A 22,721-nucleotide genomic window follows, 5' to 3' on the forward strand; every position below is an offset into this window, starting at 1 on the left:
ATGTGACGTCTCATAATTCAAAGAGCCAAGGAAAAGTTCATTACTTAGTAACATATTGTTAAAGGAAACCACGCTAACACTGGCTCCTGAGCAATGTAGTGAGGGGAAAGCAAGTGCCAACAGCAGAGAGAAATGTTGGGGTTTTGGTGTGTATTGTATGTTTCAACAAACTGCTTTTTTAAAAGCTGCTTCCACAATTGTAGCAGAGAAATATCCAAGGAGTGGAACAGGCACCAGCTTGTTAAGAGGATATGGAAATCTGGTATTTCTAAGGAAACAGGGAGTAGCTGAGAGATTCAAAGCATTAAAACGCTACCCCCTTCCAGATAGCAAACGTACAATGTAGAAACAAACAGCTTGCAATGGTTTCAAAGCTGTGATGACACAGGGTGGGTATTTGTCATCACATCTTATGCAAAACCACATCTGGATACAAATCTCCAGAATTCTTTTCAGAATTCTCCAGAATGTCTCTACTCAGATCTTTTAACCCTTTCAAGTCCTGGCACATTTTCCCTGGCAACAGCCGTGGCTGATGTCAGATGGCGTCTCATGAAATTTGCAGTCCCTCCCTCCACCTAACCATACCACCAAAATCCATTTCTATTGTTCGAGGCCAGCTCTTGGTCTCCCTAGCTAGGTATGCACACCTACTCACTCTCACATGTGTGTGGGCACACACATTCACAAATACTCCGCCACTCTCCTTCGTCAGTAGAAGGGAACACCCTCACCCATTTGCCTGTGCCAGAATCAGGCTTGTTATCATCATTGTCATTCCGCAAAGGGGCCTATTCTTGCAGATGATAATCCCCAGCCATTGGAAGGGGGAACCCTCTCTGAGAGCTCACTGCAACACCAGGTGGGTCAAGAGATGCAACAACTGTTCACAAGAGTTCAAGTCAAGTAAGAGCTGTCCTGAGGGCAGTCCCTCTCCCCCACACTGCCCAACTCCAACCCTGGAGAGAGATGAAAGCAAGGCTACAGGAGGGAGAGAGGGGAGAGAGAAGAAATCTCACCAAGTACTCCTTTCCCCCATCCATTGCCCCCACTCAGACCTCTCTGACCCATGGCTTAAGCTTGTGTCCACTCCGCTGCCCAGCTCTGCTCCCTGGAGCAGCGCAGAGTAGGTCTGGTCTCTGAGGCACATGTCAGATACAGGAGGAAGCCACACATCTTCATTTTTTTCTAGTCAAAATGGACCCCACTTGTTTCAGCACTTTCTTGGGAGAAATTGTTCCTCTACTTTTTAGCCATCCAGTTCTCCTGCTTCTGGCATCTTCTATTTAATCAATGTCTGTTTGAACATGAGGGGCTCAGTGAGCTCTGAGGGTTCAGATGGGGTCTAAGCTGTGCCAGGTCTGGCAGAACCATCACCTCTGTTGTTCTAGACATGGGGGTTTCCAGAGCGTTCAAAGGTCTTGCATTCCAGACTGTATGAACGCAACATTCTGAAAAATTTATAGAGGCCACAGGCCTTGGAGTCACAGGTGCTTTTTGAGCTTTGTCTTCCTCCCTAGGGGGACCCTTAATAGTGCCATCTGCAACTCGTGTCCCATAGCCAGGTTGCTCCACAGGACTGAAAGGCCTCTATTCAGGTCACCTGAAGGTAACATTACACACTTTAAAACTATTACTAATGGGTTATGGTTTTACAAAGATCAAGAATTAATCAACCAGAATGACAGGCATATTGAATGTTTAATGAAACACTGCATTCATCTATCTTATTCATTTGTAGATTGTGTGTGTGTCCATGCTCAGTCATGTCCAACTCTTTGTTGGACTGTAGGCTCCTCTGTCCTGCCAGGCTCCTCTGTCCATGGGATTTCCCAGGTACGAATACTGGAGTGGGTTGCCATTCCTTCCTCCAGGGGATCTTCCCAACCCAAGGGTCAAATCCTCCTCTCCTGTGTTTCCAGCATGGGCAAATGTGTTCTTTACCACTGAGCCACCTGGAAAGCCCTCATTTGTAGATTAAGGGGCTTAACAAAGGCCACCATATTCTGAGCTCTTATGGGTCAAGCATTATGTAAATGCATTTGGTACACCATCATACATAATCCTCATAACAGCCCTACAAGACAGGTTCTATCAATATGCCCATTTTAGAGAGCAGGAAACTAAGGCTCAGAAAGATTAGATGACTTGTCCAAAGTCATCCAGCTAGTAAGAGGAGGATCAGCATTCACACTCAGGTCATAACCACAGTGCTGTCTTTCCAAGTGTGCTCTGAGCTCTCCTTATCCCATATCCCATACGGTCTCCAGAACACATTGCCAGTATTGCAACAACGATCACAGTCTGCCTTGTATTACAACTTGTGCTAAAACTCAACTTATATATTACAATTTTTGCTAAGTTCATTTACATGTTTCTTTGCAAGCCTTTGTTTTACATAACAAGCTCCTCAGTTCAGAACTTAAACATCTTAAGAACGCAGTCCATTTTATTTTATTTCTCTTGACTCTCCACTAGTGCCTGGTATAAAGTTTTTCCTATAGACTGGCTTCAACGAACATTATGTTATTGACATGAATGATATAAAAAAATGCACACTGTGTAAGGAGATATATCCACATGTCTATAGAATTTCCTAATCGCTTTCTTTTCTACCACATACAGCATAAAAAGGACAACACATCAAAGGCAATTTTCCAAATAAAGAAAAATTCAACAAAAATGTATTTTGTCCCATGTAGATCAAGAAGCTGTAGTCAAGTGAGTCTGATATAAACATGAATAAGACTGGTTTCTGCCCTCTAGTTGCCATCAAAAAAACAAGGCGGATGCTCCTCCATCAGCTCATGATTGCTGGGACCCTGTCATTTTTGTTCACCTGTGCCCAGGAGCTGGCACTCTGCCTGGGTGCACAGATATAGTGCAATAAATATGTTGTTGAAAGCATTATTTTTTTTGAAAAACAACAGTAAGTTCCTGCTATGTGCCAGATACTATGTGAGTTTTTACATGTGTGGAAAAGTCATAAATTAAAACTCAGGACAATATGATGTGATATGTCTTAATATCTATATTTATTGTTATGAAAAACAAAAGTTCTCATACTGTGATCAGCACAGCAGTATTGGCGCTGTGCTCTGGGACACTGGAGAAGCAGAGCTCAATTCACACTTGGATAACCTCCTGTTCCCACCTGCCTCATACTTGATCCATAAAAACCATCTGACCTTTTAGGAAGGACCAGCCTTGCTCTAAGTGTCCAACAGGATTAATAGATGACTGTGAGCATAGGCTCCTGGGCTGCAAAGCATCCTTTCACCTGACTCATCTGGGATCATGGGTAGGAAGGAGGATGCCTCATCGATTTTTCATCTTACAGGGGGTTTAACCCACATTCCTTAGAGGCCAATCTTCATGCCTCCCCACTTCAGATCAGAGATTTAGAAACCAATTTGAAGTGACTTTCTCAAGTTCCTAAAATGAGGTTGAGCAGAGCCTTAAATGGTTACTGGGTTTCCCAGGAGGAAATCTTGCTTCCCTTTGCAGCAGCAGCAAATGACAACTAGGAAGCAGCTGCACTGGGGGCGCGGCACATCCAGGCCAGTCCAAGACTCAGAGCAGTGCTTCGCGAACATACACTGGCCTGGCAAGAAGAGCCGACCACGTTGGTTGTCAAAAGGCACATAATCCTTGAAGTTTACAGGGCACCCTGACACAGAGAACCTGATCTGAGCTTCACAGTCTACCTCATGGGATAGAAATTTCCACCATGTTACAAATAAGGCATGGCTTCCTCAGTGGCTCAGCGGTAAAGAATTCACCTGCAATACAGTAGCCGAAGGTTATGTGAGTTCAATTCCTGGGTTGGGAAGATCTCCTGGAGGAGGGCAGGGCAACCCACTCCAGTATTCTTGCCTGGAGAATCTCATGGACAGAGGAGCCTGACAGTCCATAGGGCCACAAAGAGTCAGACACAACTGACGCGACTGAGTACATAGGCACAGACAAGGAAACCGCACAGAGCTGTGGCTCGTTGGCAGTGGTGTGGCCAAGGTCACACAGTTCAAAGGTGTTAAAGTCAGAATTCAACGCAGATCTTCAGGCTCCAAAGCTTATGCTTATTCTTCCCACTGCATCCTACTGGCCATGAGGCAGGAGATAGATGGGCCTCAGGCCAAATAGTTTCTCCCCTGTGGACAGAAACTCCATAACAGCAGAATCATGGAGGAGGCTGGACCCTGTCCAGATAAAAGATAAAAGACCACACATTCCTCATTCTCGAAGTCAAGGAGACCTCCCTGACTACACATGCACAGAAAGGCTCATTGAGAGTCAAAAATGGGAAGGGGTACCACCCATAGTAAGTGATGTCAACCTACCCATAGGTCTCTTCCCTAGAATCCATCTTGGCTAAGAGATGTGCACACACACAGGGGAGGACCCAAAGATATACCCAATACAGACTCAGAACCAGGCAAAGCAAGATGACTGGCCAAAGGAAACCCAGAAGAAATGCCCCATAAAAGTAATTCAAACTACCATTCTGTCTCCCTGAGCCCACCTGCATGTCTGTCTGCATGTACCCTTTTTCCTTCTAATAAACACATTACTTGTTTCACTCCTATCTCTATGTGCAAATTCATTTCCACACAGCTGACAGGCCAGGGCCTTGTCACTGGCCACTGGCCCTGGCGGTCTAGTGGCGAGGATTCAGCAATCTCCCTGTCGTGGCCTGACTTCAAACCCTGGCCGGGAACCCTGCTTCAAGCCACTGCACCCGAAGCCACCCAAGAGCAGGCACAGGCCAGTGGTTCCCTCTCATCCATCCATCTATTCATTTTGCAAATACTTATCAAAAGTCTTCAGTGTCAAGTTCTAACAGAAGAAATGAACAGGGACTTCCGCAGTGTAGTAGACGACTCCGCACTTCTAGTACAGAGGGCGAGGGTTCAATTCCTGGTCGGGGAACTGAGATCCCACATGTCAGGTGGTGTGGCCAAAAAAAAAGAACAAAATAAAATAATTTTAAAAAGAAGAGATGGACAAAAGCTATTTAACAGGAAACCAATATGTTACAGCAGGATATTTCTGATGGGCAAGGGTCTCAGGACCTGAAAAGATGTTTTCTTATGCATTCTTTTTATTTAATTCCCTCATTCAGCTTAAAACCCAGTATTCAAAAAATTAAGATCCTGTCATCTGGTTCCATCACTTCATGGCAAATAGAGGGGAAACAACGGAAACAGTGACAGATTTTATTTTCTTGGGCTCAAAAATCACTACAGATGGTGACTGCTGCTGCTGCTGCTGCTAAGTAGCTTTAGTCGTATCTGACTCTGTGCGACCCCATAGACGGCAGCCCACCAGGCTCTCTGTCCCTGGGATTCTCCAGGCAGGAATACTGGAATGGGTTGCCATTTCCTTCTCCAACGTATGCATGCATGCTAAGTCACTTTAGTCATGTCCAACTCTGTACAACCCTATCGACAGCAGCCCTCCAGGCTCCTCTTTCCACAGGATTCTCCAAGCAAGAATACTGGAGTGGGTTGCCATTTCCTTCTCCTGCAGATGATGACTGCAGCCATGAAATTAAAAGATGCCTGCTCCTTGGAAGGAAAGCTATGACAAACCTAGACAGTATACTAAAAACCAGAAACATCACTTTGCCAACAAAGGTCTATATAGTAAAGCTATAGTTTTTCCAGTAGTCATGTACGGATGTGAGAGGCGGACCATAAAGAAGGCCGAGCACTGAAGAATTGATGCTTTCAAACTGTGGTGCTGGAGAAGACTCTTGAGAGTCCCTTGGACAGCAAGGAGATCAAACCAGTAAATCCTAAAGGAAATCAACCCTGAATATTATTTGAGGGACTGATGCTGAAACTCAAGCTCCAATATTGTGGTCATCTGATACAAAGAGCGGACTCATTGAAAAAGACCTGATGCTGGAAAAGATTGAAGGCATGAAGAGAAGGCGATGACAGAGGACGAGATGGTTGGATGGTATCATTGACTCAATGGACATGAGTTTGAGCAAGCTCCAGGAGATGGTGAAGGACAGGGAAGCCTGGCATGCTGCAGTCCATGGGGTCACAAAGAGGTGGACACGTCTGAGTGACTGAACAACAACAACATTTGCCTCCTTCTTAAAAATGTAAATTCTAACAACCCTGAGAATCTCGTTTGGTGCCTAGTCCCCAAGGGCCTGGAGTGGTGTCAAGCACAGAGCTGGCAGTGATGGTTGTGATGAAGTGAATGAAAGAAGAGGGAGCATCCTTCCTCAGGAAGACCTCTGGGAAGAAACAGCATTGGAGCAGAGACTGAACATGTGAGGGAGTGAGGACTTCTGAGGTTCTGAGACCTGGGACCACAGAGACAAAGGCTCACAGGTGGATCGTGAGTGATCTGTTTATGGAACCTATTTATGGCTGATGCAGAGTAACCCCAGGGAGACAGTACAAGATGAAAGAGAAGATAGAGGCAGGCCAGGAAGAATGTGGAGCCAGTGGTTAGAAAAACTAGCTTTCAAAGCTCAGTCCTTTCACTTACTAGCTATGTAAAATTGAGGTGGTTCCTGAACCTTTTTAAAGTCCTGCCTCCCAGGTTTCTCCAAAAATTAACTGAAATGACACAGGTAAAGCACTTAGCATGCTTGTGGGAAAATGAGGGAAGCATGGTCTCTATCCACCAGGTGCTCACAGCCATGGTGGGGACAGTCAAGCATATACTGAGGGCTTTCCAGGTGGCTCAGTGGTAAAGAATCCACCTGCCAATGCAGGAGACGCAGGTTTGATCTCTGGGTCTGGAAGATTCCCTGAAGGAAGAAATGGCAACCCACTCCAGTATTTTTACCTGGAAAATCCCATGAACAGAGGAGCTTGATGAGCTACAGTCCATGGGGTTGCAAAGAGTCAGACACAACTGAGGGACTGAGCATACACACACAGCATTTATTGAGTGCCCTCTCCACGCTGATCACTCTGCTTTACCTCTCTTCCTCACAGCAGTTCTGAAACAGAGCCCTGAACAGCTCCAACACTGTAAGGAGGAAAGTGAGCGTCAGACAAGCTAGGTGAAGTCACCACTACAGGTCTGTCTGACCCCAGTGCTGTTGGCTGTCACCCTGGCGCCCTGCCTCCTAAGCCAGCAGGTAACTGGGAGTATGTCTAGATTACAAAAAGGGGCTTCCAGCTCAGCTGAGCTGTTTCACAGAGGGTAGGGTGAAGGGCCGGAGAAGGCAATGGCACTCCACTCCAGTACTCTTGCCTGGAGAATCCCATGGATGGAGGAGCCTGGTAGGCTGCAGTCCATAGGGTCGCTAAGAGTCAGACATGACTGAGCGACTTCACTTTCACTTTTCACTTTCATGCATTGGAGAAGGAAATGGCAACCCACTCCAGTGTTCTTGCCTGGAGAATCCCAGGGATGGGGGAGCCTGGTGGGCTACCGTCTATGGGGTCGCACAGAGTCGGACACAACTGAAGCGACTTAGCAGCAGCAGCAGCAGTGGGGAGGGCATTTCAACTGGCCCTTAAAGAGGTCAGCATCTGCCAGACCAAGGAGGAGAGAAGGGTGTTCTGGCAAAGAGGGCCACCGTCACGGACAAAGGCAGAAAATGGGCTCTGGGAAAGGTGAAGAACCCACTGACCCGTGACCCAAGGCATGGTAGGGGACAAGTGGGGGATTCCATTAGGAGCAGATTGCAAAGGCCTCACTGCCCCCTCTCCCAGGCCAAGACGCCTGCAGGCAGCTGGGAGCCGGCCATGATTTTGAAGCAGTGGGGGAATAACACGATGAGCTTTGTTTCTGAGGAACTGGGTGAGAACAGGGAGTTCTTGACTTATGCAATACCTGAGGAAAATGCCGCCTGACTTAGAAAGTGTCACCGGGTTTTAATAGAAGGCGGCATTCATCCTCTTTCTATCAACAGTCTTTTGGGGCGCTGCGCTGGGGCCTATTTTAGGAATGCACAGCTTTAGAAATGCTACATAAAAGAGCTGACAGGCCACACGTGGAGCTACCCAGGGAAGACCGGGCCCCAGGTCCCTCTGGGGGTGCCAGGGCGCACCCTCACACCCCTCCCCCAGACCCCAGGCATTACCAGTGGACCCGCGCCTCCGGGGCCTGCTCCTATCTCCCCTCAGGCCAGGATGTGCGTTCCTCTGGATCATTCTGTCTCGGCCCCTTTCCTCTCTCCCCTGGGGCTCCCCACGGTGGTGACGCACAGGTTCGTGTGGGAAGTGGGCCCAGGAGGCCCGCAGCTGTGGCCTCTCCAGGGTGGGGGCGCCTCAGGTCAGTGGGTTGCCATGGCAACACCACAGGCCTTGCCCCAGGGGCCGCTGGGTTCCAGGAAGGGGCCCTTGTCCCTGCCTCCAAGGGGCAGCCCCACCCTGGCCCTGCTCTCATTCCATCCCTGGCCCACCAAACAGTGATTTGGCACCGACTGTTTGCCAGGCTCTGAGGCTCTAGTGGTGAACATGCAGCAAGGTCCCTGCTCTCAGGGAGCTTATAATCTGTGGTGGAGATGGAGGAAAACCAATAAACAAGATGACTTAGAGCACAATGAGCGTCATGAAGAAATGAAACCAGGGAATAGGATAGAGAGAGATGCAGGTGTGGTTTTAAGGGGCAGGGACACTGAGGGCCTCTCAGAGGAGGTGATGTTGAAGTGCAAAGGCCCAAGGTGGGAGGGGGCTCGAGGGTATGAGGAAGAGCTGGGAAACCAGCTGCGTGGTAGGGGAGAGGGAAGAAGGGGGAGGGCTGTAGGAAATGAGGTCAGGAAGTTAGGATGTGCGACTTGCTGGCCAGAGTAAGAACCTCATATGTATTCCAAGTGTGCTAAGATTCTGCTGCAGGGTTTGATCAGGTGACATGAACTGCACTGGTTCAGAAAGGACAGCCTCAGCCTGTGAGGGGCCTTACATTCATACATCCCACTGTCTGTTTACCAACTCTTTATGGGGTAACTTGTTACAGGCACTCAGCTAGACAGTAGGAACATAGCAGGGAAGAAGACAGGCGGTTTCTGTCTTTGTGGAACGTTAGCGTTTAGTGCGGGAGTCAGCTATTCAATAATCTCACAAATAGAGATGTCATTACCAAGAAAGCCAGGGGAGAGGGGAAAAAAAAAGGTCTGGTCTAACCCATGAGAGTCAGAGAAGCTTCTCAGAATAAGTAGCATCAAACTGACAGCTGAAGAGTAAGAAGACACATATTCCTACCCCAGGTAAACAGAGGAGGATGGCAGGAGAGACAGCATGTGCAAAGGCCCCGGGGCTGGCAGGAAAACGACACATTCAAGAACAGGTATTAATTCAACATGTGCTTAATGAGACCGTCCTGTTTAACTAGCACTCTGTAAGATGCTGTGTGGCACGAGCACATAAAAGCACTGCCTCCATACTCAGGGCTGGAGTCTGGTTAAGGAGTCTGGATTCTATTCAGTAGAGGGTTGAGAACCTCTAAAAGTTTTCGAGCAGAGTGTGGCAGAAGCAAATCGGCTCTGTGGGCAGCTCCATCAGGGGCTGCTGAACACAGTCTTAGAGGGAGAGGGAAAGGGAAGCATGAGGCCCTACCTCTTATCATCTAAACCTGGACACTTCTGATACTGAAAAGCAATGCTGGTAAGAATTTTGCCAGAACCATATATATAAACCAGGTGCTTCCATGGTAGCTCAGATAGTGAAGAATCTGCCTGCAATGCAGGAGACCCAGGTTTGATCCCTGGGTCAGGAAGATCCTCTTGAGAAGGAAATGGCTACCCACTCTAGTATTCTTGCCTAGAGAATTCCATGGACAGAGGAGCGTGGCTTGCTAAACAGTCCATGGGGTCACAAAGAGTCAGACACGACTGAGCGACTAACACACTGCACGTAAACCAGGATTGCCCCAGGCTAACTGGCACTTAATGTCCCCCTAGTAGGAGGCCACTACAAGAGTTTAAGTCTTCAAGGCTTGAATCAGAACAGATGAGTGAGATGAGAAGAGATAAGAAATGTGTCCTCTTTCTAGCTAACTGTATCCACTCGTCTGGCCTAGCCATAGGAACAGTGTCCCATGTCTCTTCTTGATCTGCTGGGGTCTCAGTCACTGCATGATGTGAGTGAGTCCAAGGTGACACTATTTCCATCTCCTGGAATGCTGCCTCTCAAAGAAAGCACCATGATCCTCGTCAACATCATCGTCATAGCAATGACTTGCCCAAGATCACACAGCCTAGCAACTGAGCCAGCTAACTCTAACCTAAGCATTAACTTACGTTTTATTGTTGTTGTTCAGTTGCTAAGTCATGTAACACTCTGCGACCCCATGGACTGCAGCATGCCAAGCTCCTCAGACCTCCACTATCTCCTGGAGTTTGCCCAAATTCATGTCTATTGAGTCAGTTATGCTATCGAACCATCTCATCCTATGCCGCCCCCTTCTCCTTGTGCCTTCAGTCTTTCTCAGCATCAGGATTTTTTCTAGTGAGTCAGCTCTTTGCATCAGATGGCCAAATTTACTGGAGCTTCAGCCTCCGCATCAGTCCTTCCAGTGAATATTCAGGGTTGATTTCCTTTAGGATTAACTGGTTTGATCTTCTTACAGTCCCGGGAACTCTCAAGAGTCTTCTCCAGAGCCACAGCTTGAAAGCATCAATTCTTTAGTGTTCAGCCTTTTTTGTGGTCCAATTCTCACATCCACACATGAGTATTGGAAAAACCATCGCTTTGACCATATGGATCTTTGCCAGCTATGTAATATCTCTGCTTTTAAATATGCTGTCTAGGTTTGTCATAGATTCCCTTTCAAGGAGCAAGCACCTTTTAATATCATGGCTGCAGTCTCCATCCACAGTGATTTTAGAGCCCAAGAAAATAAAATCTGTCACTGCTTCCACTTTTTCCCATCTACTTGCCACAAAGTGATGGGCCTGAATGCCATGATCTTAGTTTTTTGAATGTTGAATTTTAAGCCAGTTCTTTTACTCTCCTTTTTCACCCTCATGAAGCGGCACTTTGGTTCCTCTTTACTTTTTACCATTAGAGTGGTACCATCTGCATATCTGAAGTTGTTGATATTTCTCCCGGCAATCTTATGAGACCCATAATTACACATCTTAAAGTCTCGTTGTGAGCACTAAGCTGTGTCTAAAATAATACCAGACACACAATATGTGCTCAAAAATGTTACTGCCCCTTCTTACTTTAGGAAAACTCAATGTAGAAAACTCTGAAGTGAGCCGAGATCAATTAAGATGTCATTATTTTCAACATAACAAGAATTAGCAAGGGTAGCCCAAGGATACACCAATGCCAATATTTCACAGATCCTGAACTCACCAACAGTTTCCGGAGACTAGAGAAAATTAAACCTAAGATGTTCAGTGCCGTCTCCTGTCAAAGATAAATGGAATGTAAAAGCAGCTCCCTGCTCTGAAAATATCCCTGAGAACGCCAGAGTTAATGTACATAATTGCTTAAGCAGGTCGGGAAAATGTCATTTTCTCTCCACTTCTAGCAGTGGGGAGAGCATACCTGGAAAGCAGGCGGCACAGGGAGAGGAGTGGCACAGAGCAAGCTGTAGACACATGGAGCCACCATGAGTCCCAGGCACCTGTTTATGCCTGAGGCACTTTTCTGGTTTGTTTGAATTAATATTCGGAGAAGGCAATGGCAACCCACTCCAGTACTCTTGCCTGGAAAAATATTGTAGTAGTTAAGGACACGTGACTGTGGGCTCAACTGCCAGGTTCAAGTTGGACTGTCTTGCTGTCACCTTGGTGAGCAACTCCACTTCCCTGAGCCTCAATTTTTTTTTAATCTGCAAAATGGGAGTGGGAATAATGGCACTTCCTGGGATTTGTATAGTGTGGCATAGAGTATTTCCATGATAAGCACTATGTAAGTCTTAGCTACCAATAATGTAATTCTTATATCAGACCCACCTCCCCAGCATTGTTCTTTAGCTCCTTCCTGTTATCATTCTGTTTGATACTTGGATCTCTTGGTGCATGGCCTGGGAAGCCAGGAGGGCATTAATTCTAATCCTCCCCTTAAAAGGGGCTAGGTAAACTCCAAAACCCTGGGCAAATTACTTAACCTCATGGACCTCAATTTTCTTCTTATATTAAAAATATCTACCCCGTGAGGTTATTATGAGGATTAGGAGAATAACATGCTCCTAATATTAGTACTTAGTACTAATATGCTTAGTACTTAATATTAGTACTTAGTACTAATATGCTCCTAAGAATAAGCTCCTTAAGAGCTGACTGTACCTGATTCCCCACTCTTAGGACAGTGCTTGGCACAGAAGAGCAGCTCAATGAGGAGAGAAGAGGAAGGGAAAGAAATAAATGAATGAAACACCAGCTCCATGCCTGGTTCACAGAGGCTCAGTGAATCGGCAGTTAATCTATCAAGGACTTGCTTGCACAAAGGCTTGAGTCAGGCTTTCTATAAAGCAGGCAGAGAGATGCAGCATTCCTCACAATATGAAAGAGGGGTTGATTAATATCTTAAATAAATACTTATTGAGCGCTGACTTGTGTCAGACACTCTGGCAGGTGCTTTGCACTTCACTAAGCACAGAGAATAATGACACAGGTGGAAATCTTGAGAAACAAAGGAAGAAGCATCAAGTAAACACGGAAAACGAGGATGGGAAGTATGTACACTGAGAGCCAAAGTTAAGCCAGTCAGAACTTGAGGCACAAGGGAAGTCCCCAGCCCCTTCCCTGCAACTGCCTGTTTTTAATTTGTCCACACAAGGAGATGGCCTGGCTTCAAAAAATGCAACTAGCTTTGGTAGCATAACAACCTCAGTTTGGATACTCTTGCTGTATGAAGCAATGCAGGAGACGCAGGTTCGATTCCTGGGTCAGGAAGATCCCTTGGAGAAGGAAATGGCAACCCACTCCAGTATTCTTGCCTGAGAAATCCCATGGACAGAGGAGCCTGGTGGGCTACATTCCATAATGTCGCAGAGTCAGACACAACTTAGCGGCTAAACAACAACAACAAAAATGAACCAATGCACGTGACTGAATCCCATGGAGTGACAATTTCCCTAAGTACAGGATGGGAATGATCCTGCCCAGGTCACAGGCTTATGAGGTCACGTGTTGAAAAGACTGAACATTGTGGAAATGCTGTAGAAAGTATTTTCTTCTCCTATGCAGTCTTGGGCAGAGGGCAGAGACAGGGAGTGGCGAGAAGCCCTTGGAAGCTATTACGGGGACTTAAGGAGAAGCAAGTCCTCAAAACCCCTTTGTTTATTGAGCTTTTACAACATGCAAAGGCCCTGTGCAGACCCCTTTATATGGACTAATTCATTTAATGTTCACAATACCCTATAAGGTAGGTGCTATGCATGGCCCCACCTTACTGACAAGCAAACTGAGGCTCAGAGAGGTCACATGACTTGCTGAGTTCAGATTATCTAGCCCATGGCAAAGCCAGTTCTTACTAAGCCTGTGGGATTCCAGGGCCAGAGCAGTTAATGATCATATCAGTGATGGCAAACGATAACATGCTACGCAGTGGAAGGGGCTGGCTGTTATTTTAACAACCAAGGCTTTTATGCCGAACCAAGCAGTGATAAAGAATCTGCCCGCCAATGCAGGAGACACGGATTTGATCCCTGGGTTGGGAAGATCCCCTGGAGTATGAAATGGCAACCCATTCCAGTATTCTTGCCTGGAAAATACTATGGACAGAGGAGCCTGCTTGGGCTGCAGTCCGTGGAGTCACAGAGTTGGACTTGACTGAGCACACACACGTGCATTATAAGGAAAAGCAGGCAGTCTGTGAGTAAATAGGTTTGAAGCCTTTGATGATGTAAGATGTCAAATTGGCCAGAGTGACTGGCAGGTGAGAAATACCTTCCCAGCGGTGGTGCCAGGTTGAACTCAGATGAAAGGAATACATGGTATGAAGGGACCCCCACAGGAAGGAGCCCCTTTGAGTGCCTTTGGTCAGCAGCCTTGGCCAAAGTCATGTCGTGGTGCCCATGGCAACCAGAAGCCCAGGGACAGCTGTAAAGTGCACTCCAGGAAACTGCAGAGTGAGCTGCTGTCTCCCCCAGGTTTAGGGGTGACTTGACCTCCTGAGTTTCCTTATGTAGTAGAGCAGGTGAGCTAGGATGGACATCTCTAAGATCTCCTTCTAACTCCTGGTCTTAGGCGGCAAGGAGGCAGTCTGATTTTGAAATCAGAAAAATTGGTGTTCAAATCTTCATTTGCCGCTATCCGTTTGGCTTGGAGATGTCACCTGGGCTCTCTGCACCTCAATTTCCTCTTCTACAAGATGGGTAACTAATGCCACAAGTTGGGTATGAGAATTAATTGAGTTAACATGCATAAGCATTTCACACAGTGATTGGAAAAGGTTATAAATGTTATTAACTTGCTATTCAATTTCAAAAAATGAGTCACTTTGTTAAAAAAGCAACGAATAATTTTGAAAATAGCTCATTAGGTCAGCCTGTCATTAATTACCAAAATAATTTCAGTGTACTTTTCTCCTTCCCTCCCTCTGTCTCTTTCTTCCTTCTTTCTCTCTTCATTCCCTTTCCCTTCTCGAAAATAATATATGTATCAATATATAGTCTCCAGGTACTATGTACAATTAGATGGATTTTGTGGGTTTTTTTTCCCTTTCTTCTTTTTAAATTACCTTTCAATACCAAGAAAAACTTTAAACAAAACACAAACCCACTGGGAATGCTATCTTTAGGTTCCTCATCTCTTGGACCTCTCTGGATCCCCTCTGCCCAGTGTGATTTCCCAGCTGTGCTCAGGGCTCAGCCGGCCTCTGAGTGATGCTCATGCCTGGTACGGTGTGGCAGGGACCAGCTCCAGGCAGGCAGCCCTCCTGGCTCCCAGCGCCTCTGGGGTGCCCTGCAAGGTAACATAGGTGGAGAACACTCTGCAGCCTGGGCACCCAGAGGAAACCCCAACGAAACAGAGAAATAATTCATTCTTCTAATCACAGCAAAGTTTTCAAACTTTAAAACAGAGCCTTGATTAGAAGAAAAGCTGTGGGTTTTTTTTTTTTTTTTCTAAAAGCCTGGCATTTCTGAAAAGGTCCCCTACCCAAACCACAGCAACCTCAAAAACTTTGCCCACTGAGTCGAAAATAAAAGTTCACGGAGACCAAAGGCTCTCTCACAACAACAGCTCAATGCTTTAGAAATTTTCTTTTCAATGTTTAAAAATTTGAACATTTTAACTGAGGGCCTCAAGCCGTCTGGAATCTTTTTCCTTGTAAAACTCCCAGAGCTTTCTCAGCCAAAGTTACTTATTTTTTTATGATGTCTAATAATGCTTTATGGATAAACTATGTTGGTTGTGTAAAAGACATCATCAAGTAAAAGAAAAAAACTAAAAACAGAAATTTTAGCTGTTTTAGTAGTTGCATAAGGATGACATAAAATTATTTTCTTTTTGATCAAATAAAGAGCTTACAGAGGCATCCAAATTCTCCCCCAACTCTAGATTTTTTTTATCAGCAATGAAACTGAACACTACAAAGAAAACATGTCAAAATGTTTAATAGGTCAATTCCATCATAAATAGATGTGAGTTGATGCCATGAGCCCAATTCTGGAACTTTATAAGACCCCAATAACTTCAATAGGAATTTCACTTACCCATGAGCATTTAGAAGCAGTACACAAATTATAAATACAGTACATGCATGAACACCCCTAATTTAGACTAATCATTTGGGGGAAAGATGATGTGGAATATCATCAATATATCTCAAATATCTCCCATGCTCATTTTTGAAAAATTATAAATCCTGTAATTGTAACATTCAAAGAAACACTTCCTTCTTCAAAAGTCTAATATCAGCTTGAAACGACTTCACAGCAGTCACAAGATTCAAAACAAACATGTTGACATGTTTCTCCACCAGATGCACTTGTGCCTCAAAAATTAGTTGCGGCATGATTAGCAACCACTAATCACTCTTAAGATTATTCAAATGACAGTCCAAAATCTAGTTCAGGAGTAGTCCACTTGTGTGTTCACTGATAGTGCATTTCCTTCAACACGATGGATTCAGAGGATCAGTGCTTATGAAGTAGTAATTCTCCTTTCCGGTTAAATACAAGCCTGCTGCATTCATCAATCTCACTTAGGCTGCGTCTAAACAATGCTGACCTTTAGCACAAATCGGTTGTCAGAAAACACGCAGGACACTAAGCCCTAACCAACCTTCACTGGGTTGCAGCCTTTTCAAAAGCTTTCTCATTATCGCCTTAAATTAAAGCAAAACAATCACAACAAGATAAACCCAACACATCCAGACTCACCTGTCTGCTAATGATTTTTGATTTCTCAGAGGCAGATTATGCTTTTATATTTCACTGAGGATTAACCAACCACAAAAGTGGAAACTATACACCTATTTTAAAGAACTTCTGCTCTGAGGATCAGACAAGAGAGACCACACAACCTACGGGCACAGGTCAATCCAGTCCTCGTTGCCCAAATTTGGACCCTGTGAGGACATAAGGGCCAAACTGCATTCTTCTCTGCTTTGTGTGATCTTTCTCTCTTAAAGAAAGCTGTTAAATATTTCAAAAACTAAAAAAACCACAATGTAGATAAAATCAAGTTGTAAAAACAGAAAGAGAACAAATGGACATTTTCTCCTCACAGTAGAAAAATATGCAAGAAAGGCAAAAAGGACTAAATGGGTTTCCTGTTAAAACGAGTTTCAGAGAAAGACTCACTTGAAATTGAATTCTTTATTTCTTGAAAACCAAGTGTAAAATGGTTCAGTCTTTAGAAGAGTGATGCCTACAAGTATGGAGGGGGTGGATGAAGAACGTAGGCCATCACCTTCCAGAACTGAGAGGGCATCAGGGTTGTGCAAGGACCTCCACCAGAGGCTTCTCTGACAGCTCCATGCAACTCTCTTCCAGGAGTCACATCCCAGTCAACAGGTGTTGCTTCTACAAAGACACATTTTCCTCTTCCTTTAACAAACTGGAAACACAAGGGTAAAACCATGGCGAACAGAAGCATGAAAATGCCCTGTTCATGGAAAAGGTAGAGAAATGAAAATAAGATGAATCCCTCAGTCCAGTCCTCTTAGAAAAGAATTATTTATCCTGACATGGGAATTGAGACTACTGGGGGGCTTCCCCAGTAGCTCAGTGGTAAAGAATCCACCTGCAGTGGAGGAGACGAAAGAGACACAGGTTCGATCCCTGGGTTGAGAAGATCACCTGAAGGAGGAGACGGCAACCCACTCCAGTATTCTTGCCTGGAGAATCCCATGGACAAAGGAGCCTGGCGGGCTACAGTCCATAGGGTGGCAGAGAGTTGGATACAACTGAAGCGAGTGAGCAACGCACCACACTTAGTACAGAAAACATCTAGATATGCAGAAACAATCTAAATTTTTTCAGGATTCTTATCCCCTTTTCCCAACTAGACACCTAGAATTTGGCAGAGAAAGACCAGATAGTTATTTTTAATAATAATAAGATCTGCCACTTAGTGAGCAATTTCTAGGAGCCAAGTCGGAGAAGGCAATGGCACCCCACTCCAGTACTCTTGCCTGGAAAATCCCATGGATGGAGGAGCCTGGAAGGCTGCAGTCCATGGGGTCGCTGAGGGTCGGACACGACTGAGTGACTTCACTTTCACTTTTCACTTTCATGCATTGGAGAAGGAAATGGCAACCCACTCCAGTGTTCTTGCCTGGAGAATCCCAGGGACGGGGAAGCCTGGTGGGCTGCCGTCTATGGGGTCACACAGAGTCGGACACGACTAAAGTGACTTAGCAAAAAAAAAAAAAAAGCTTAAAGTGCACAATCTCATCATATCCTCTTTTTGTTCTTATTGAAGTATAGTTGACATACAATATTTTAAGTTTCAAGTGTACAACACAGTGATCTGACAATCATATACATTCCCACACAATCACCATGACAAGTCCAGTAGCCATCTGTCACCATACAAAATTATTACAGTGTTATTGACTACATCCCTGTGACTTATTCATTTTATAGCCAGAGCTTGTATTTCTTAATCCCCTTCACCTATTTCACCCAACAACCTCCCCCTCCCCGGCCGCTTATATTCTATGAAGAACACTGGAAGGTAAGGAGGGGATTTTTCACACAGAAATAAGGAAAGCAAGGCTTAGAGAAGTTAGGTCATTTTCCCAGGGTCACACAGCAAGCAAGTGATTGAGTTGAGATTTCAGCCTTGGTCTATCAATGGCAAAGCTCATGTTCTTTTCATTAAGTCACACCCACATCCACCTGAAGTCATGGATTAACACACATATGTGTGAATGACTTCTAGCTGCAATATATCGTTTGTTAAATTACCAAAAGGCTACATAAATAATCACAGTACTGAATGGCTTCTGCCTCATTTGTGTATTTTGGTTGTGTCTATATATGAGCATGAATGAAGCCTAGACATTCACAAAGTGAATGATAAACTTCAAATGAATCCCAACAGTGCATTTCATATCTGGAGTAAAGAGATGTCCCTTTTTTTTAGTTCTACCAGTTTATTGCTCCCAACCCATCTCCCTCTATCCTCATGCATGCATGCTCAGTCATGTAACCCCACGGACTACAGCCCGCCAGGCTCCTCTGTCCATGGACTTATCCAGACAAGAATACTGGAGTGGATTACCATTTCCTTCTCCAAGAGATGTCCTTTTTTTGTCCTTATTTTTGCCAACAACAATTTAAAATTTTGTCTCCACAGTATAAAGGACTATCCTTACACTTTCTTATGGGGAGATAATAGCATGTTTTGCTAAAATGATATGAACTTAGTTGGACATCCTGTTCAACACAACCCTCTCCCCTGCTAAAACAAAAATGAAGAAAAAGATATTACAGACTTGTAACCAACAGTGTGGAATACTTATTGGTTAGGATACTTATCCACTTCAAGGACATCCTTTATCTGCCTCCATCTTCCAATGTATAAAATGGAGTGGATAATAATAGTACCCCTAATATATACTTTAAAATATAACTAATAATGAATTTAAAGTGCTTAGTACATGTCTGGCATATGAAAGGCATTTGACAACCATTAGCTTTAAAAACGAAAACAAAAAGCTAGATGTATTACTTGCCTTCTTTCCCAGGAAACCTTAGCACACACAATTAAAATCAATCTTGCTCCCCATGCTGTCAAGGTGCATCTCAGCTTAGCTTCTAGAGTTCAGAAACTTTCTTGTTTTGAGCCTGTTAGTTTCTTCCTTCAAACTGTGAGTGATAATAGTTTCTTCTTCATAGCATTATTGTAAGCATTATTTAGATAATGCATTTAAATTAAAATGCTTATCAAAGACATATAGTAAGTATTGAATATATGCTACCTAGTACCACTTTCACATTGCATACTCACAACAGTCCTATCAAACCATTCTATCAGTTCCATAAGTAAGTTGAAGCCCAGCAATATCAAGCTTCCAGACCAAAGACACACAGCTCCGTGGGGCAGAAGGGCAACCTGTGGGAGGCAGCAACCTACCCACCACCTCGCTCTATCTTCCTTCATCTAGAGAACATTTTCTCCTCATAGTATGTATCACTGGCTGAGATTATTTTGGTATTTATCTGTTTGTCTGTCTAGAATGTATGCTCCAGAGGAGCAGAGATGGCATTTTTTAAGCCCAGCATTTAGCAGAATGCAGGGCAGGCACATAGAAGACACATAGAATTCTTGAATGGAGGAATGAAACAAGCTAACATTTGCCCAAAGGCTGTACCCAACCATTTTGATGCACTGCTCCCTACCACTGCCATCATTTAAAACCCTCTTCAAACCCAGATCACATGACAGCTTCAGCGAGGTTTTCTCTGGAGCGCGAGGGCACAACGTTCCTTGCTCTTTCACTTTCATCCATGCATTTCCTTCTCACCAAGTTGGATTCAAACCCACCTGGTGGCCAGCATCATCACCAAGCCTCACCAGGCTAGCACTCTATGAGTGTCCAGCTGAAACAGCCTGGGTGGAGAGAGGGAATGGGCTTTCCCAACCTGGCCTCTGATCTAGCTCTGCCAGGTACTAGTTGTGACCCCCATGGAAGTTCCAGACCCTCTTTCATCCTAAAATGGGACAACACAGAATTGTGATCAGCCATAAGTGGCTAAGGGCTTCCCAGGTGGCCCTAGTGAACCTGCCTGCCAATGCAGGAGACGCAAGAGACACAGGTTCGATCCCTGGGTGGGGAAAATCCCCTGGAATAGGGGATGGCAACCCATGCAAGAGACTTGGGTTCGCTTCCTGCATTACGAAGATTCCCTGGAGGAAGAGATGGCAACTCACTCCAGTATTCTTGTCTAGAAAATTCCATGGACAGAGGAGCCTGGTGGGCTACAGTCCATGGGGTTGTAGAGAGTTAGACATGACTGAACGACTAAGCACACACATAAATGGCTAATGTGTGGGAAAATGCCCTAAACACGGTTGCCATATGGTAGACAGTCAACAACACAGAGCATGCTTTCCTCCAGGCCCCAAGGGGACCTTTTTTTTCTGTCCCTTGTAGCACTCACCGCTCTAAATATGCCCATACCGTCCCTCATCAAAACTTTTTCAAGTCCTTAACAGCAGGGACTTAGGCCTTATTCATCTCCAGGCACTGCCACCCAACAGGTGCTCAGTCAGTGAGACAGACTAAAATTTCAATAAAATAAAATAAAAACACTGATAAATTCATCCAAAGTGTTTTTTTGTTTTTGTTTTGTTTTTTTTACTTTTACCCAACACCTCCAAATTATCTTTGAGTTACTCTCTTCCCCTAACCTTGATAAAACTGCAAGTATCTTGAGTGGGAAAGAAACAACATCAGAGATCCAACCCCGCTCTCCTGACACACAAACACACCTTTCCATCCTGCAGAGCTGTGGAGCCCTAGGGGCAGCTGAAGACTGTCCCAAAAGGCCTGTACAACAGGCAGGGGCAAGCAATCAGGGGCCTAAGCAAGTGGAGACCTGACTCTCTGGCATCCAACTTGTGATGTCACTGTTCCATATCTTTTCAGCCTTTTTTTTTTGCACAGACACCAGGCAAACACAAGCATCAACTTGACTTAAAATCACTACCTTGCCGTGTTGAAAATGGAAGAGAAACCCTGTGCCTGATGCAGGTCACAAAAAATGCCTCTCTCGTGGGGTGCCTATGAGGCTCAGTGTGTGATAAACTAACAACTTTATAAACCAAGTCCCAGGCAGAGTTCACAGACATACAGGCATGTAAATGAGCTACAAACTCTCAGACAGACCATGGCAGTCTCTGTATCCAATCTGTTCATTTACAGATGAGGCCACAGAATCTGGAGAGAAGGGAAGGATTCCTCTGCTGAATGTATCACCAGGAGTGGCCAAGTGTGAGAAGAGCCTCATCTCTTCCTAAAAGCTTAAGCAATGGAGAGTAAAGTCTGGTTTTCTTTTGATGGTAGCATCTCGTCACATGGGCCAGTGTGTCTTCTTATCCAGCGTAGGTGAGGGTCTGTGATGGTGGCTTCATTACCTAGAGACATTTTAATGTTCCCTAAATCGACCCTAGGCACAGCCCCATAAAACCTAATGCCTTAAGGAATGCTCCTTAGGTGTAACTGACAAAGGCAATCATAGGCCTTTAAAAAGGGGTTATCCAAGGTTCTTGACTCTTAAAATCCTAAATGACTTGTAAAACTATTTTAGTATATTATTAGTTTGAGGAGAGATTCACTAATTGTGCAGTGGATCACAGTTGGGATAGTGGTAACCTGGCCTCCATGGTAGAGAAGAATCCATCTAACTTGTCAGAAAATCCCAGTCTGGGAGTTGTCTAACCCTTCATTTTACAGACAATTAAAATTAATCTTGGAAAGGCTCAAAGATTTACCCAAAGTGCTTCAGTCAGAATTATAACCTGGAGCTTTCCCTACTGCACAAAAAAAGAGTAAAAGAATCGAAGCCTTTACTACCCGTCCCATTCTTCCAAAATTTCTGACCAGACACCTCCTACTCTTCTCTTTTCCGCATTATTCTAAGCCCTCACTTTTTCAGATACCGTTTAAGAAGTGGGGCTGAGAAATTCATCTGGGGCGACCCATGGGTCCTGGGGAAGAAATGCCAGAACCTTTCACGTTGGAGAGCCTGTGGCTCGCGGGGGAGGCGGGCATACTGCCCAGCTGGCGCCTAACCTTGGGATGGGGAAGGAGGCTGGACGAGAACCCGGAGAAGGAGGGGTGACCGGGTGGGGGCAGAGGCGGGATGAGAAAAGGTGTAGCTGCTGGAGAGAAATTAGAGACCTCGGGGCCTCTGGGAAGCAGGACGGTCCGGCTCTCACACAGCGGCAGGGAGGCCCCGTGCGAACTCCTCTCTCCTCCGCGTACTCGGCCTTTTGTTGTCGGCCTCTGCCTCTGGCTCCCGCTCATGCCCTCCGGTCCCCTGCCCCCCTTAAGTCACCCCAACTGCACTCATAATATTTTGCTTTGCGCTGGGTCTGTTTTCCACCACCAACTTCCAGCAGTCTCCATGGCGACGCGCTGGGGAGGGGAGCGCGCGCAGCTATGGAAATCCCAGGGCCTAGCCGCGCGGCGGCCACAGCAAACTTTTCCGGGTCTCCAGGACCTGCAGGCCGGGTGGGAAAGCGCGCTGTCCTGGGCCACTTGCACCAAGTCGCGAGCCGGACTCCGGGATCCCCGGCTGCACGCTGTGCTGCCTAGTGCTGCAGCCACACGGCTAGGGAACCTGGGGACCACGCGGCTCTTACTGGATCCTGATGCCAAACC

General features: G+C 45.5%; 1 protein-coding gene across 4 annotated transcripts in view; it reads right to left on the reverse strand.

The window, feature by feature from the left end:
- The window catches only part of RFX4 (regulatory factor X4), a 171,016-nt gene that overhangs the window by 143,979 nt on the left and 4,316 nt on the right, over window positions 1–22,721 (reverse strand). The window contains exon 1 of one of the 4 annotated variants that reach the window (XM_045165388.1): window positions 8,063–8,233. The exons of the other annotated variants lie outside the window; for them this stretch is intronic. Within the exon in view, the coding sequence (XP_045021323.1) occupies window positions 8,063–8,132 (70 nt within the window). The 5' untranslated portion in view covers window positions 8,133–8,233. Of the gene's footprint in view, window positions 1–8,062; window positions 8,234–22,721 lie in introns of those variants that run through there. 4 annotated transcript variants of the gene reach the window in all.

This window comes from Bubalus bubalis, chromosome 4 (assembly GCF_019923935.1).
Source record: "Bubalus bubalis isolate 160015118507 breed Murrah chromosome 4, NDDB_SH_1, whole genome shotgun sequence".
Taxonomy (NCBI): domain Eukaryota; kingdom Metazoa; phylum Chordata; class Mammalia; order Artiodactyla; family Bovidae; genus Bubalus; species Bubalus bubalis.